Source organism: Dermochelys coriacea, chromosome 8 (assembly GCF_009764565.3).
Source record: "Dermochelys coriacea isolate rDerCor1 chromosome 8, rDerCor1.pri.v4, whole genome shotgun sequence".
In the NCBI taxonomy this organism is placed as follows: domain Eukaryota; kingdom Metazoa; phylum Chordata; order Testudines; family Dermochelyidae; genus Dermochelys; species Dermochelys coriacea.
The window spans coordinates 65,833,499-65,848,625 of NC_050075.1; the positions used below are offsets into that span (position 1 = coordinate 65,833,499).

At 39.2% G+C, this 15,127-nt stretch overlaps 1 protein-coding gene across 1 annotated transcript in view; it reads left to right on the forward strand.

The window, feature by feature from the left end:
• The window catches only part of NR5A2 (nuclear receptor subfamily 5 group A member 2), a 98,947-nt gene that overhangs the window by 63,440 nt on the left and 20,380 nt on the right, over positions 1–15,127 (forward strand). The window contains exon 6 of the mRNA XM_038413306.2: positions 6,150–6,297. Coding sequence (XP_038269234.2) covers positions 6,150–6,297 — 148 coding nt within the window. The remainder of the gene's footprint in view (positions 1–6,149; positions 6,298–15,127) is intronic.

Sequence of the window (15,127 nt, forward strand, 5' to 3'; positions counted from 1 at the left end):
TGAGGAGCCCACTGCAGCAGGACCTCTGCTGCCCTACAAGAGGGTGCAGCATACTCTCCCCTTCAGATCAGTGCTGCTCTGCTGTCCAGTGAAAGGGATGAGGACCTTATCTTTCCTAATCTATGTTTAAGAGGCTACTAGTCCTAGTGAGAATACCACAAGACATTGCAGCGAACGCCGTTCTTTGGGTGGCTTGTAACATCTGGGCTAAAATTCCACAAACCGAGAGGTGGAAGCAACCAAGAGGCAGATCCCCTATTACATGGATTCATCAAATCTGTTCTGATGTTGGACTCTCAGGCCATCAAACCCTTGCAGCCAGGCAGGAACAGACCAAATGGCGAACGACTACGACGGCCAACTCTTCAGCTAGGTCTCGAAGAAGTAGTCCTAGCTAGGTCTGCTCCCAAATGCTTGCTGGCACCTGTTCAGGGCACAAAAGATTCATTGTGCCAATGCCACAACCCCTTTTGCTTGTGGACAAGGCCAGCCACAAGTCAAGTGACAGGTTTGGAAGAAATTCAGGCAGTCATGGGCAGTAGCCGGTCAGAGCACATGTGAGATGGAGAGCACAATAAATCATAAGAGCACCAATCAATTTGACGGTCCCTGTTAACTCAGTCGTATTCATATCCTGGCTTTCAGGCTCAAAGCTTATTTAGCCCAGAATATAGTTTTCCCTTGTAAACAAGATTTGCCTTAAATTCTTACTTAGGCAAAACCTCTCATTGACTTCAGAGAGATCTTTGTGTGTAAGGACCGCAGAATTTGGCCTCATCTAAGTAAGTATCTTACAATTGTATTGATCAACTAGAGATTACTTGATCTGGTTTCCAATATAAGTTTTCCCAAATACAACATCATTTTTCACAGTTTTAAGATGTGATTTTCAAATGTACTCAGCATTGGCCTAACATTGCTCCCATTGAATTCAATGGGACTTGTGTTCCTAAGTTATTTAGGCACTTGTGAAAATCCCACCCTCAGGCATCTAAACAGGGATTTAGGCGCTTAGTTTTAAGCTCTTATTTTTGAAAGTGTCAATCTTCATGTTGAACCATCTTCTTCTGCATTAAAATCTATTGCACAATATCAGACCAAGAAACAGATTGACAGAGCCATTAGAGTACCCAGAAGTCACCTACTACAGGACAGGCCCAACAAAGAAAACAACAGAACGCCACTAGCCATCACCTTCAGCCCCCAACTAAAACCTCTCCAACGCATCATCAAGGATCTACAACCTATCCTGAAGGACGAGCCATCGCTCTCTCAGATCTTGGGAGACAGACCAGTCCTTGCTTACAGACAGCCCCCCAATCTGAAGCAAATACTCACCAGCAACCACACACCACACAACAGAACCACTAACCCAGGAACCTATCCTTGCAACAAAGCCCGTTGCCAACTCTGTCCACATATCTATTCAGGGGATACCATCATAGGGCCTAATCACATCAGCCACACTATCAGAGGCTCGTTCACCTGCGCATCTACCAATGTGATATATGCCATCATGTGCCAGCAATGCCCCTCTGCCATGTACATTGGCCAAACTGGACAGTCTCTACGTAAAAGAATGAATGGACACAAATCAGACGTCAAGAATTATAACATTCAAAAACCAGTTGGAGAACACTTCAATCTCTCTGGTCACTCGATCACAGACCTAAGAGTGGCTATACTTCAACAAAAAAGCTTCAAAAACAGACTCCAACGAGAGACTGCTGAATTGGAATTAATTTGCAAACTGGATACAATTAATTTAGGCTTGAATAGAGACTGGGAATGGATGAGTCATTACGCAAAGTAAAACTATTTCCCCATGGTATTTCTCCCTCCCACCCCACCCCCCACTGTTCCTCTGATATTCTTGTTAACTGCTGGAATTAGCCTACCTGCTTGTCACGATGAAAGGTTTTCCTCCTTTCCCCCCCCTGCTGTTGGTGATGGCTTATCTTAAGTGATCACTCTCCTTACAGTGTGTATGATAAACCCATTGTTTCATGTTCTCTGTGTGTGTGTATATAAATCTCTCCTCTGTTTTTTCCACCAAATGCATCCGATGAAGTGAGCTGTAGCTCACGAAAGCTTATGCTCTAATAAATTTGTTAGTCTCTAAGGTGCCACAAGTACTCCTTTTCTTTTTGCGAATACAGACTAACACGGCTGCTACTCTGAGACCATCAATCGTAAGGCGGAAATCATCATTTAATTTCAAACAGGTTTTTGGTTAATTTGGTTAATTAACCAGCATTGATGGCACAGTACGACTCACTATTAGGTAAAAGTTATGCTTTTCAGTGTGCAATTGCATATGACGTGAATTTGCAGCTCAAGTTACAAGTACTGTAGTTTATTTGGGGGTTTTTAGAGAGACGTGGTAACTGACGTAATATATTTTATTGGACCAACTTCTGCTGGTGAGAGAGACAAGCTTTTGAGTTTACACAGAGCTCTTCTTCAGATCTGGGAAATATACTCAGAACATCACAGCTAAATACAAAGTTGAAGAGATTGTTTAGCGTAAGTAGTTTACACATTTCAAAGGACCATTCAAGGTGAAGTGGCCCCTTTAACATCTCTCCAGTCATAGAGGGGAAAGGAAAAAACCTGGGGAAGTTAAGTAGGTTATAGATTGTTGAAATAAGTCATAAATCCAATCTCTCTATTCAGTCCATGATTTTTAATATCTAGACAAAGTTATGAATTTAAGCTCCCAGGCTTGTCTTTTGAAGGTGTGCAGATTTCCTTTGAGGATGAGAACTGAGAGGTTAGATACAGAGTGAGCGCTTTGTAAAAAGTATTCACACACTGGTGATATGGTGTTTTTGTCTTACATAATTTTTCTGTGTGAGTTCATTTGAAAGTGTAGTGGTTACGTCATTTCATCCACACAGTAGTTATTGGGCCATTTAGTGCACTGGATGAGATGCACCATATGTTGTGATAGGCATGTGAAGAACCCATGGATCTTGAAAGATGTGTTAATCATTGTAGCAGTGGAGATATACTCAGATTTTGCATCTGTTGTTCTGGCAGGGTCTGGTGCTTTGAATTGGTGAGTCCTGGTCTGGGGGAGCTTGCTTCTGATGATGAGGTTGGAGGGTTGTTTGAAGACCGGAAGAGAGGGTTCAGGAAAGATTTCTTTCAGGATGATCCCCATCAAGTATGGGTTGTAATTGTTTGATGATATCCAATATGGGCTCCAATGTGTGGTGGTAGGTGACAACTAGATGTGTATGGTTGAGGGGAGGTATTTCTGTACTGAAGCAGGTTCTCTTGGGTCTCTGAGTAGCCCATTCCATGATGGAGTCTACTTTTTTGGTGGAGTGTCCTTGTTTGGTGAAGGTGGTTGTATGTTAAGATATATGTCCTAGTCTTTCTCCTCAGAGCATATTCTGTGGTATCTGAGTGCCTGGCTGTAGATAACAGATTGCTTGGTGCATTTCGGATAGTTACTGGATCTGTGAGTTTCTAGTATTTAGTTGCTTCGATACAGAAATAAAACCACCCTGACTATACACCTCTAGTTGTGTACAGTGCACACAGACAAGGCAAATAGGACACCATGCTGTTTAACATGAACACTTTTTTTCAGAATAGACATTAACTGAGGCTTTTTCATGCACAGTTGACTTTATATAAACTGATTGACACCTTTGGGGGTCGTCTTTCCACTGACTCATAATTTTTCTCACTCTTGAAAAAGGCTTCTGTACACCCAGTATTCTCTAGCTAAAGCTGAAAATTCAACTCATCATATTTACACAATAAAAAAATCCATTCTGTCTTGTTTTTAATTGCAAATCCTCCTCAAGGGACCAATTCTCCTGCTTAGGAGGCAGCCCTGTGCCTTCTACTAGAGAACCAAGTGCAGTCAATTATGGTAATGAAATGTCAATAAATATAAAAATTTAATACAGTCTGCTCTTGGTGAGTGGCAGATGAGGACTTGCCTCCCAAACAAATTTGTTGGTGCTGCAAATATTAAATGCACCTGAAAGAGTAGCTGGTTGCCCGAGAGCTCTCCAGTAGAGGGAAGGTGGGACATTCAGACACCTATTGGGTTTTTCCATTATAGTATAATCATAGCAGTAGGCCAATAATATTCCTGAAATCCATCCAAACATCTTAAATTATTAGGAAGTGAAGATCATATTTTACCCATGAAGATTCTGAAATTAGTACAGCACTGAGAGATGTTTTTCCCCCAACAAAGCAGTACAATTACAAAAGGGGAAATTAAGTCGTGAATGAGATGATTTTGCTGTGAATAGTTTCACAGCAGTAAGTAGTATCATGTCACTAGTAGAAAATTGTGGTTCTGACAGCTATGTTAACATTAAAAAAAATTATTTACTGAAACAATTAACTTATTTTGGTGATTAAGGTGGTTTGTGGGATGCAGCTTGGGCCAGAGACAAGAACACAAGGTTGCAAGTCAGAATCCTGGGTTCTAAATCCTGGCTTTGTCACTGACTTTTTTTTTAAAACAGTTCTAGTGCATGATGTTGAAACTTGAAATTTATCAGACAGAATGTCTCCCTCTTGCAAATAAGTGGGCAGGTGAAAATTGGCTTTTATTTATCAAAGCTACTTTAAAAAAAATGTGCTTTGTGCATGCACACCAAGTTTTGTAATTCAGGGTATGAATTCCAACAGTCAATTCTTTCTGCATGTGAGGATAGTGTAGGAAAGTTCATAGCCAGTCCTAGCTCCTCTACAGAGTAAATAGGGTACATACCAATGAAGGCAAACCCCCAAAGCAGTCCCGCTTTCTTCCCTATGTAAAGAAATCTGCTACATTCGTTGCAGCAGTGGAATGGTGTGTTGTGGATGAGGCTGCTGTCTGTAGCACTCCTGCTTCACTCCTCTGAGAGGAATTAAAGTCCACTGGAATTCACTAAAGCAAATGGGACTTTGTTGGATTGACAGGGGTTGAGAGAGAGAGAAACCACTCCCACAGCCCTAGGAATTTCTATGAGACTACAGTTGTAGCTCCAGTTTATGGGCTGGAAGAGAGGACACTGCCCCCAATGTCTCATTTATGGAGGTTGCCAGAAGCTGCATCACTCCTCTCAAACACCTGGCACCAGTCTCCTCTGGATCAGTATATTCACAGCAGGCTCGGAGGCCACTTCCTTGGTACACAACAGGAGCAAAGACCAGCCTATGAGGCTCCTCAACCAGTGCCCTCCAAGCAAGGGTACCACAATGTTTCCTTAATACAGAGGGCCTTGTACAAGACCTCTTCCAATGGGTAAATTTCGCTCAGTCAACTCGGTTACAGTGAAGTGTTATCTAAAGTTGAGGATGGATTTCATCTCATAATAAATAATTATAATAATAATAATAATTAGCTCCTATATAGCCCTTCTCAAACATAAATTTAAAAGTGCTTTCCATTGTAAATTCCTTTTTTAAAGTACAGGCTTCAACTGCAGAGCAGACAAGTCAGGCCAGATTCTGCCTTCATTTACATCTGAGCAACCCAACTGAAATCAGGAGTGTGTAAATGAGGGCCAGATATGGCTCCTTATATTTTAAATACAGTAACCTTTTTGATCCTCAAAATAAAGTCCTATGGTGAAAGCCTGGCCCCCATTAAAGTCAATAGCAAAATTACCATTGACTTTATTAGGGGCAGGATTTCAGCCCCTTGAATCAAACTATTTTCATGCTCCAGTTTGTAATGGCACCAAATGTTCCCAATCAAGGGTCAGATATGTACTGTACACACACACTATGAAAAGATGGTCCCTGCCTGAAGGATCTTATGATTACAATCTAGGTATAGGATGAGACAGAACAGTTGGATACAACGAACAGATAGATGAGACAGTTTTGATAATACATAGTGTCATATCAAAAATATTTTATCTTTTAATTTAGTACAAACCGGGGTACTCAAAAATGTTCTTACATACCATAATGCTTTACACCAATAACATCTGAAAAGTACAATGCCATGCAAGAATAGGTTTCTAAACAAAATCTTCTTGATTTGATTCCATAATTATTTTGAGATTAAAGTAAAATGTTTTACTTCCTGGGGTATCTCACATGCATAAGATTTCTTGAGACTCTCCAACTGGACACAATATCTGGGAATGATAATCAGACAAAAATGTGACCTTCTTTTACAGATGGATTATTCAGTAATAGCATCTCAAGCGGGAGCCACCCTCAACAACCTTATGAGCCACGCACAGGAGCTAGTAGCAAAACTTCGTTCCCTGCAGTTTGATCTACGAGAGTTTGTGTGTCTCAAATTCTTGGTGCTCTTTAGTTTAGGTAGGTAAATCCTATTATTTGTGCATTATTTAATATTGATATCTTTTAATTGAAAATCTTTGGCTTTATAAAATGTTTTTTATTTTTTTCCTGAAAAATGAAGTAAGACTTTGAAAAATATTTTATGATGTTCACAGTAACCTGGAAATTATTTTTGAATTATCATGTTTGGAGAAATGCTATACAATGTAGGAGGGATTTACAAAATAGGGTTCTGTGGAAATGATTCTATGGGATTTAAAAGGGTATGATATGCTTTGAATGTGTACTTTAACATGCTATAAAATTTTAAACCAGGTATATAGTTCTTTACTAAATTCTAAAGGAGGGTTCAGAAAAACTATAGAAAGGCATAATTTTGTGTTGAATTCTATAAAGCAATTCTGTAAGAGATGGAGAAGTAGTAAGGTTGAAATATACATGTATTTTGAAAGAGTGTGCATGGTAAGTACACACAGTCTTGTTAGTATTTTGGTGTCAGTATTGCAACACATAAACCAACAACATAACTAATGGTTTTTAAAAGCACAATGAAAGGCACTATTAAAGTGTAAATAAATGGCAGTCATTTTATGAAAGATCTATCCAGGAAATAGACTTTAAAGGGGAGATTATTTTGTACTAGTGGAAAGGCCTTAGAATGGAAAAGATACCTATGCAAGACAAATTAGTTAAATCAGTGCTCCCAATGAATCAGTCAAGAAAAATCACTATTGCCAGGAATAAAAAAGGGATTAGGGAGATGGATTCTTATTGATTTCCGGAGACCAGATTTTTCTGCCTGTCTTCTGTTTTAGGTTTGCGTTTTGTTGACTTAATAAAGCCAGCAAATACAGCTTTGCCAGGTGAATTTATTATATGCTTGTAGACAGTTGAAGGAGGAGACTTGAAAAATATAAATAGGGTCAGATCCAGCCATCCCTCCATAGACAAAAATCCCATTTATATCAAAGGGCATTTTGTCCAAATAGAAGGTACGGGACTGAGCCAAATGTAACAAAAACAAATAAATACTAGTAATGCTGAAATTTACTGATATTTTTTCTTTAATTTCAAGTTACAAGCTCTTGTGCAAAGGAATAAAACTTTAAAAATAAAGAATCATTGCAACACATCTGTAAATAAACTGCAGGAGCAAAATGACTGGGCAGCAGCATAAATCCGAGAGCTACATCCTAATGTTCAAAGTTGTCCCCTAGTGCCTTGCATGCTTCTTGGACTTGCCACCCAGCATTTGTTGAAAACTAGAGTGTTTGTGAAGGAAACTCATTTTAAATATAGGCATCTTAAAGAAGAAAAAATAATTTCTGACATAGAACGTATAGTGAAATAACATAACCAGAAATGTTATTGGAAAAAACCTGAAGATGTCAGCATTGGCAGGCCTACCGGGTGATTGCAAGGCTTGTGCATGCTCAATCCCAAAAACAAATGAGGTGTAATTTATCTACTGACCGCAACATACTAACATTCTATATTTGGAGATCTGTCTCTTCCCATATGTTAAGTTCAGAGAAGGAAAAGCAGACCTTTCTTGACAGGAGTTGTATTGTCTTATGAATTAACATGGTGTAAAGCAAGGCATCTGCTTCTTTAGTTCTAGTACAGTATATTTTTGTAGTCATTAGACAATGTTATAGAAAGGTCTGAGGAGACTTGTAGCTTTTCCCTGATAAAATATTTAGAGAAATTCATCTCTCTTCAGTGGTGTTTCAAATTAGCTGAAAAAATGAATTACATTTGGAAAACACTCACGTTTACTTTAAGCGGTCTTTATGTCCGATCATTATCATCAGCTCCTCAATTACTTGCCATTCAGTTAGGAAGTATTCTGCTCCCTGCCTTTATATTTTTGGCTCTTGGCCTGATTCTGCAAGGTAATGAGCTTGGCTTCAAAGGAGTTGAGGGTACACAGCATCTTGCAATGGTGCCCAGCCCTTTGCAGAGACAGAGGGTCTGATTCTCCTCTCACTTACACTAGTGTAAATTAGGACCAACTCTGCTGAAATCAAAGGAGTTATGTATCAGCATGTTTAAAGCGTTGTACCTGAGAGAGGTCCAGTGCATCTGAAAACAGATTTACTCACAGGGCCAAATTCAGGCCTAGCACATCCAAGTATAACATAATTGACTTCAGTAGAATGTCTCCTACTTAGTGCATGCTTGAATTTGGCCCAATATTTGAAGCTAGGTGTTATCCTTCTAAGAGTAAAATGTAAACATATTAATCATCATCATCCTCATCATCATTGGAAGTTTTCACTTAACTAAGGCAGAAATTTTAAGTGGAATTATGAGACAATTAATATAGTAAACACAGATGTCCTTTCCAGCAAAGCACTTAAGCACATATTTAACTTTAAGCAGATGAATAATCCCCCTGAAGTCAATGATGTTGCTCACAGGCTTAAAGCCAAGTATGTGTTTAAGGGCCAGGTTTTTGAAGGTTTTTAGGCACATAAAGATGCAGATAGTTGCCTAGTGATATTGTCAATATCACTTTTCACCGCAGACTTAGCATGCCATTGCCATCCTTACTTCTGCCCTGCCACTGCCACCCCAAGGCTGACAGCTGGAGCCCTGTCGCCTTCAGGTGAGGGATTGGGGGTGGGGGAGAAAGAGAGTCTGAGCTCAGGCTGCCTCCCAATGAAGGATTGAGTGGGGGGTGGGGAGGGAAGGAGAGCCCAATCCTGGGTGGTGGGGCTCCGGTTGTCCCCATATCCCCGCCTCCCAGGTGTCATGGCCCTTCTGCACAAGCCCCAGCCCAGCCACCCAGTGCTGACAGCCAGAGCTCTTCACACACACACAAAAAAAAGCACAAGCACACAGCACCTCCCTTGACACATTCCCACTCCTCCCTTGGGAGGCTCACCCCACAGTTTGAGAACCGCTGGTCTAGATATAAAATTCAAGAAGTAGACTGTTAGTATCTGCTAGTAAAGCGGTTCAAAGGGCTTGTGCAGAAAAATGCTTTTGACTGATTCCAGAGATAATAAAAGGATGTTGAGGCTTAAATGAGAGGATTCATGTTGTAGTCCCAAAGTCCAGCCAATCCCAAAATTAGCTAGGAACCAGAAAAGAGAGAGAGTTTTACAGATTTTCCTTGTTCCATTTTTTTCCCTTGCTCCTTTTGGCATCTCTTTTTCCCACCCCTATCCCATTGTTTCTTCTCTTCTCACTGAAGACCCCTCTCCAAGCCCAGTCCCCCTGGGTAGGTATTCACATTGCTAGCCCACTCTGTGGTCCATGCCACCATGTCTTCACTGCTATTTTTAACTATGCTAATTACATTAAAGCTAGCACAAGTATGCCTATTCCAGTTACAAATCACACCTTTGATCTAAGTCCATAGCCTAACTCTGCAAGGAATAGAGAGCAGAGGAGCTAGAGCAGAGCATATCAGGAGAGAGTCAGCAAGTCCAGGTATCTGGAAACAGCATCCCCTTTAAGGAAGCAGGATGTGACCCACAGAGATCATAACACCAAAATAAATTAGACTGAAATCAATAAACACCCCTTTTCTGCCACAATTAAATCAAGTCTCACCAAAATATAACTAAATTGTTACCTATTTAATTCCCCTCCCACCCCACCCCCGAGAAATTATTCCAGACATTCACAAAATGTAACAGGCCACTGAAGCCTGAGCTCTTCATGGGATTGATCCTACTCCCATTGAAGTCAATGGGAGTTTTGCATTTGTCTTCAATGGGAGCAGGATCACTCTCAGCGAGCCTCTTATGGAAAATCCCATGGAATTTTATGGGGATTAAACAGAGTTCTGTTGAAATTACCTTCAACATTTATAGAAGTTAACAAGAATGGGATCCTTCCTATGGGATTTTAGAAATATCCAATAGAATTCTACAGCAGGAGTATAATTTTCTATAAGATGGTCCAAAACCTACAGAAAAATTATTTTTCTATTAAACTTTATAGGGCATTTCTAAACAGGGCAGCAAACTATGGTCTGGAATTCTATATCCCTATATTCAAAAATAGACAGATACAACTTGATCTCATTTTACAGGGAACTGAAGACCAAGATGGGTCAAAATAGTAGAAAATAGATGCTTTAATATCCTAATACCTAATTCCTCAGAATAGTTCTATCGACAGATCCTGATTCATCAATGGGTTCAGAGCTTTCAATTCTCCCTTGGAATCAATGGAACTTGAGAGTGCTCAGCATATCTTACATGTAGTTCAGCATCTCACAGGATAAAGTCCCTAATGTATTAACATCCCATGCACAGATTTTCCATCTCCAAATACTGGACCTAGAAAGCAAAGTAGCCACAGGTACTAACTGCTTATTATACTACCACCCAACCCTTGAAAATTAATATCTAAATAAAATAATCAGTACACACAGAAACAGCTATCAATTCCCCCAACAAAACTAAACATCTAACATAATTAAAATACTAGTTGCAGACTGCTTGATAATAATAGCTAATATAAACAAAGCTACAAACATATGAATTATTTACAAATCCAATGTCAAAAATATTCCTCTTCACATACACACATGAACAGAAAAGTGCATGCATTTTAGCAGCAGAACAGTATCGTCACCTTGCTGCTTCACTGACTAGCACTAACATTCTGCAACCCTAAAGCAGAAACAGATACACCGCATAATTTGGGTGAAATCCTCGCTCCCTTGAAACAAATAGGAATTTTGCCACTGACTTCAGTGAGGCCAGGATTTCACACTTGAGCTCTAAATTAGGTCCCCTTTCTACAAAAGAAAAGAGTTCAGATTAATTTTTCATTACCTAAATGACTAATTTAAGATGGACATTTTAACAACCAAGCAGGTTTCTCATTGGGATATTTTCCATCATCTTCAGTTTTCAGGTGCAACAGATCTTTTCTTTATTGCTGTCCAGTATTTTTACAGTCAAGTCATTTAAACTGAAATCCAGCCATTGTTTTCCCTTTACCAAAACTTCCTATTTGTCCTGCTAGCTTTCATCATTAGAACTCAGCAAGGATTTGTCAACGCTTCCATCAGAACAGTTTGTGAAGTGAAATGCCAATAGGAAGAAAGTTAGACATCATTTGACCCCATGTCCAGCCACTTGTCTGCCTGCGGAGTTTAATGCTAGAATAGGCAGCAACTGACTGGTACTTCTCTCATCACTGTCAGAACACAGATAAATGTACTTCATTTAAGAAATGAAGGCTTTATCAATGGGCAAATAATTGCAGAGTAACTATTGATCTTGCATCTCACTTAACATGAGGCAACAGGGACTTGTACAAACAGTAAACGTTTAATCATTATGTATGGCAAACAATGGGCTATTAAACAAAGCAAAGAAAGCCTTAGTTTTCAAGCAGGCCACCATGTCACATGGAGAAACAATTGTGATTCACTCTCCCTGGATGTTATATTGTCCATTAGGGATGTGCCCCTTTTCTGCCAGGTAGGAGCAATATTTGCAAAGAAACCTGTACTTATGTCTGTGTATTCTCTATAGTACTCAAGCACAGATGGGAGAGGACAGCTCTCATTATTGTGCTCCATCATTTGCTTCTTGGAAAGCACACAGAGAAATCTGTGCAGCAACGCTTTTCAGTTGGTTCCAAGAGCTCAGCAGCAGTCTGAAGCTGGAAAAGCATTTTGTTATTAATTATTACTATTATTTACTTCTATAGCATCCACAGAGTGCTGGGTGATTTACAGACAAGGAATGGTCCCTTGCTCCAAAGAACTTACAATCTAAACAGACAAAAGCTAGCAACAAATACTACTAAAGCTTTGTGGTTCACATGCAACTTGTCACTTCCACAGTTTTTGCTGAGGGTTTATTTTTTATCACATGGTTAGTTAGCCCATCTTGGGTGAGGAACACTAGGATATCATTTGAAAGCAGTATGTTTTAAAGAGGGATGTGAAGGGGGCATGGGGACTGGTTTATGTTGGAGTTTCAAGGCTTAGGGATGCACAGATCTGGTGAGTGTGAGATGGAACAAAGTGAGTCATGTGACTTGAGCAGGGCAAAGGGGTCTGAAGAGGGAACAGAGGACAATATCAGAGAGCTAGACAGAAACTAATCAGTGCAGGGGTATATGATCCTCAATTTGTTATCACACACAGAGACACAACCCAACAAACAGACCTTTAATGCAGCTTCCTCAGAGATCATTCTGCATCTACCACACCTGAACCCAGCCACTTGAATTTTCTGGTTTGGGCTGCTTTTGGGTTAAAGGCACAGTTCACTAAAGGTGCTATACATTTTGGAACATAAAACAACAGGAGGAAGGATTAGGTCAGACAAAGTTATTCCCAGAAGTCCTATTTCCAGTTCACATGTGCAAGTTACTTAAGTTACTTAAGACTCTATTTCACCGTCTGTAAAACTGGAACAATAATAGTTCTTTATCTTAAAGGCTGTTGTGAGGCTCATAGATAATACTCCTAATACTTTGCATTTATATAGCATGTTTCATTCAAAGATCTCAAAACAAGTTTTACAAGGTGGAAGTGAAGTATTCTGTGGGACAAATTCTGCCCCCATAGCTAATGCAGATCTCTAGTTGAGTTCTGTAAAAGCTGACTGCACACATGCATGCAAAGATAGAATTGTTGCTTTAAATATGCTTGATTCTTATTGAAAGTAACAAACAGTACTTATGGTTTAATTTAATCTTATTCAGAATGAGCATCGTGATCACTCCAGATTTATTGTTTTACCTTTGATAGCTTATAAAATATACCTCTTTATAACTGGTCTAATATTACGATGGTTTTAAGTGATAACCATTGGAGGTCTTTGTAATGTATTCATCACATACTGTTACCCGAGTGCATTAGAAAAATTGTATCTAGTAAACTCAGATAAGCAAGAGAAATATCCTGGGGTTCTCAGCATTATTAGCATGCAGCCGTGGCTTTTAACTTTCCCCATATGATAGCCTAATTTTGAAAAAATACTTACTGTACACTTTTTCAAATAGATGCACATATCTTGATCCTAATGTCTAACTAATGTATGCATCGGAGGATAATACTGGCAAATAAACATTTCCTTAAATTTATGTAATCATTTGGAATTCAGAAAGGATTGATTAGCATTCAGGAGATGTGACCGTTCAATATTTGTACCATAGAGACTTGGCAGAAGCAAATAATTGTACATAAAGCTGATGCTTGTCTTAATTAAACGCAGTATAATAGGTGCTGGAGTTGTTGGGGTTTTTTTCTCTGTCTAGTGAACAAAGCAGTTGAGCCATGGTCAGATATAACTCATTTTGAAGTTCAGAGTTTAAACCTAATCAATATGTATTTATATCAAGGGAAGGAATGAATTTCATTTATTATGAGATGGCAGCTGGCTGCAGTAGCTAAAAACGCCATGAATTTAAGTATATTTTTCAAACAGCAGTTTGACAATATATTTATCCCATGTGATGCTTGTTACATTAATAGTGTTGTTTACTTAACTGATGATATTTAACGTAGATTACTTTTGGAAATGAACATTCCCTGTTCTTTACTCCCAGCCTAAGAATGACTTGCACAAGCAAGGAGACACCTTTAAATTCATTGAGTTGGTTGCTTATTAGTGTAGAGTTGCCCTGGTTATCAGATAAAAGTTTAGTCCTGCAAATATTTACTAGTGTGAGTAATCCCACTGAAGTCAATGGGATTATTCACATTTCTAGGATCAAGCCCTAAGTGTGCCCTAAATGGAACTGGTGAGATAGCTAATAAATATTTTTTAGGCAGGTCATAGTAAGTAGGTGTAGTTTTAACAGGGGGGATAATTAATTATTGAACCACCACCTAGGAACATGGTGGATTCTCTGTCACCTGAAGATTTTAAATCACGCCTGGATGTGTTTCTAAAATATATGCTATAGCTTGAATAGAAGTTATGGGCTTGATGGAAGAATTACTGGGGGAGTGGGGTTCTTTGACCTGTGACTAGATGATCATAATGGTCCTTTCTGGCCTTAAAATCTATTAAAGTAGAGTTTGGTTTAACTGGGTTGGCCCAATAAAGATATTTCACATATTGCTTTTGTTTATTTTCTATGTCTTTGATCCTAACTGCTTTAGATTTGAACAGATTTAGGATTAACTCATGTTATGAAGGATTTTCCCAAGGGGATGGGTGTCAGGAGAATTGTTTTCTATTACTGAATGTCACAAATTCACAATGTGGCTTTGGATTATTCAAATGATGCCTAAATCTCCTTATCTGTAAAATGGTAATAGCCTCTACCCACCTTTGTAAGTAATAATGAGATGCTTGGATGAAAGATGCTATATAATTGAAAGTATCATAATCAAAATATCATCTGGCACTGAGACAGGGTGACTGGACCCTGTGAGTGAAGTAGATCTAGATAGCTTGCATAGAGTTACTGGGGCCTCTGAAAGGGAAAACTGAGGCAAGCATGACTGTTATACTGCAGCCTGTCACAGGCAGGCACTCCAGGCAGGGATGCCTTATAACTGACTCCATAAAAGTCGCAGCTAAAGGCCCCTGATTCAAGAACCTTTATGGATGTTGGGGGAAGTCTTTTTCTTTATAAATTGTGTAACATATTGTCCTGAAGGAGTTACCTTCTACATTTTCATGTTAGTGGGAATCAAGGGGCTAAAACTGTGTGGAACCCTTTGAAATTAATCCTTTCAAAGGTCAGTTTTCACACCCAAACACTTACATTCCATATATTGTATGGCAAAAAATGACACATACTTGACTTTCTTTTGCAAACTTATATCAAAACCATATTCCTTTGCTACTCTGGACCTTCTAAATTCAATATAGGGAAAGAAATCAAGCTGTCTTCCTTTTACTTCATC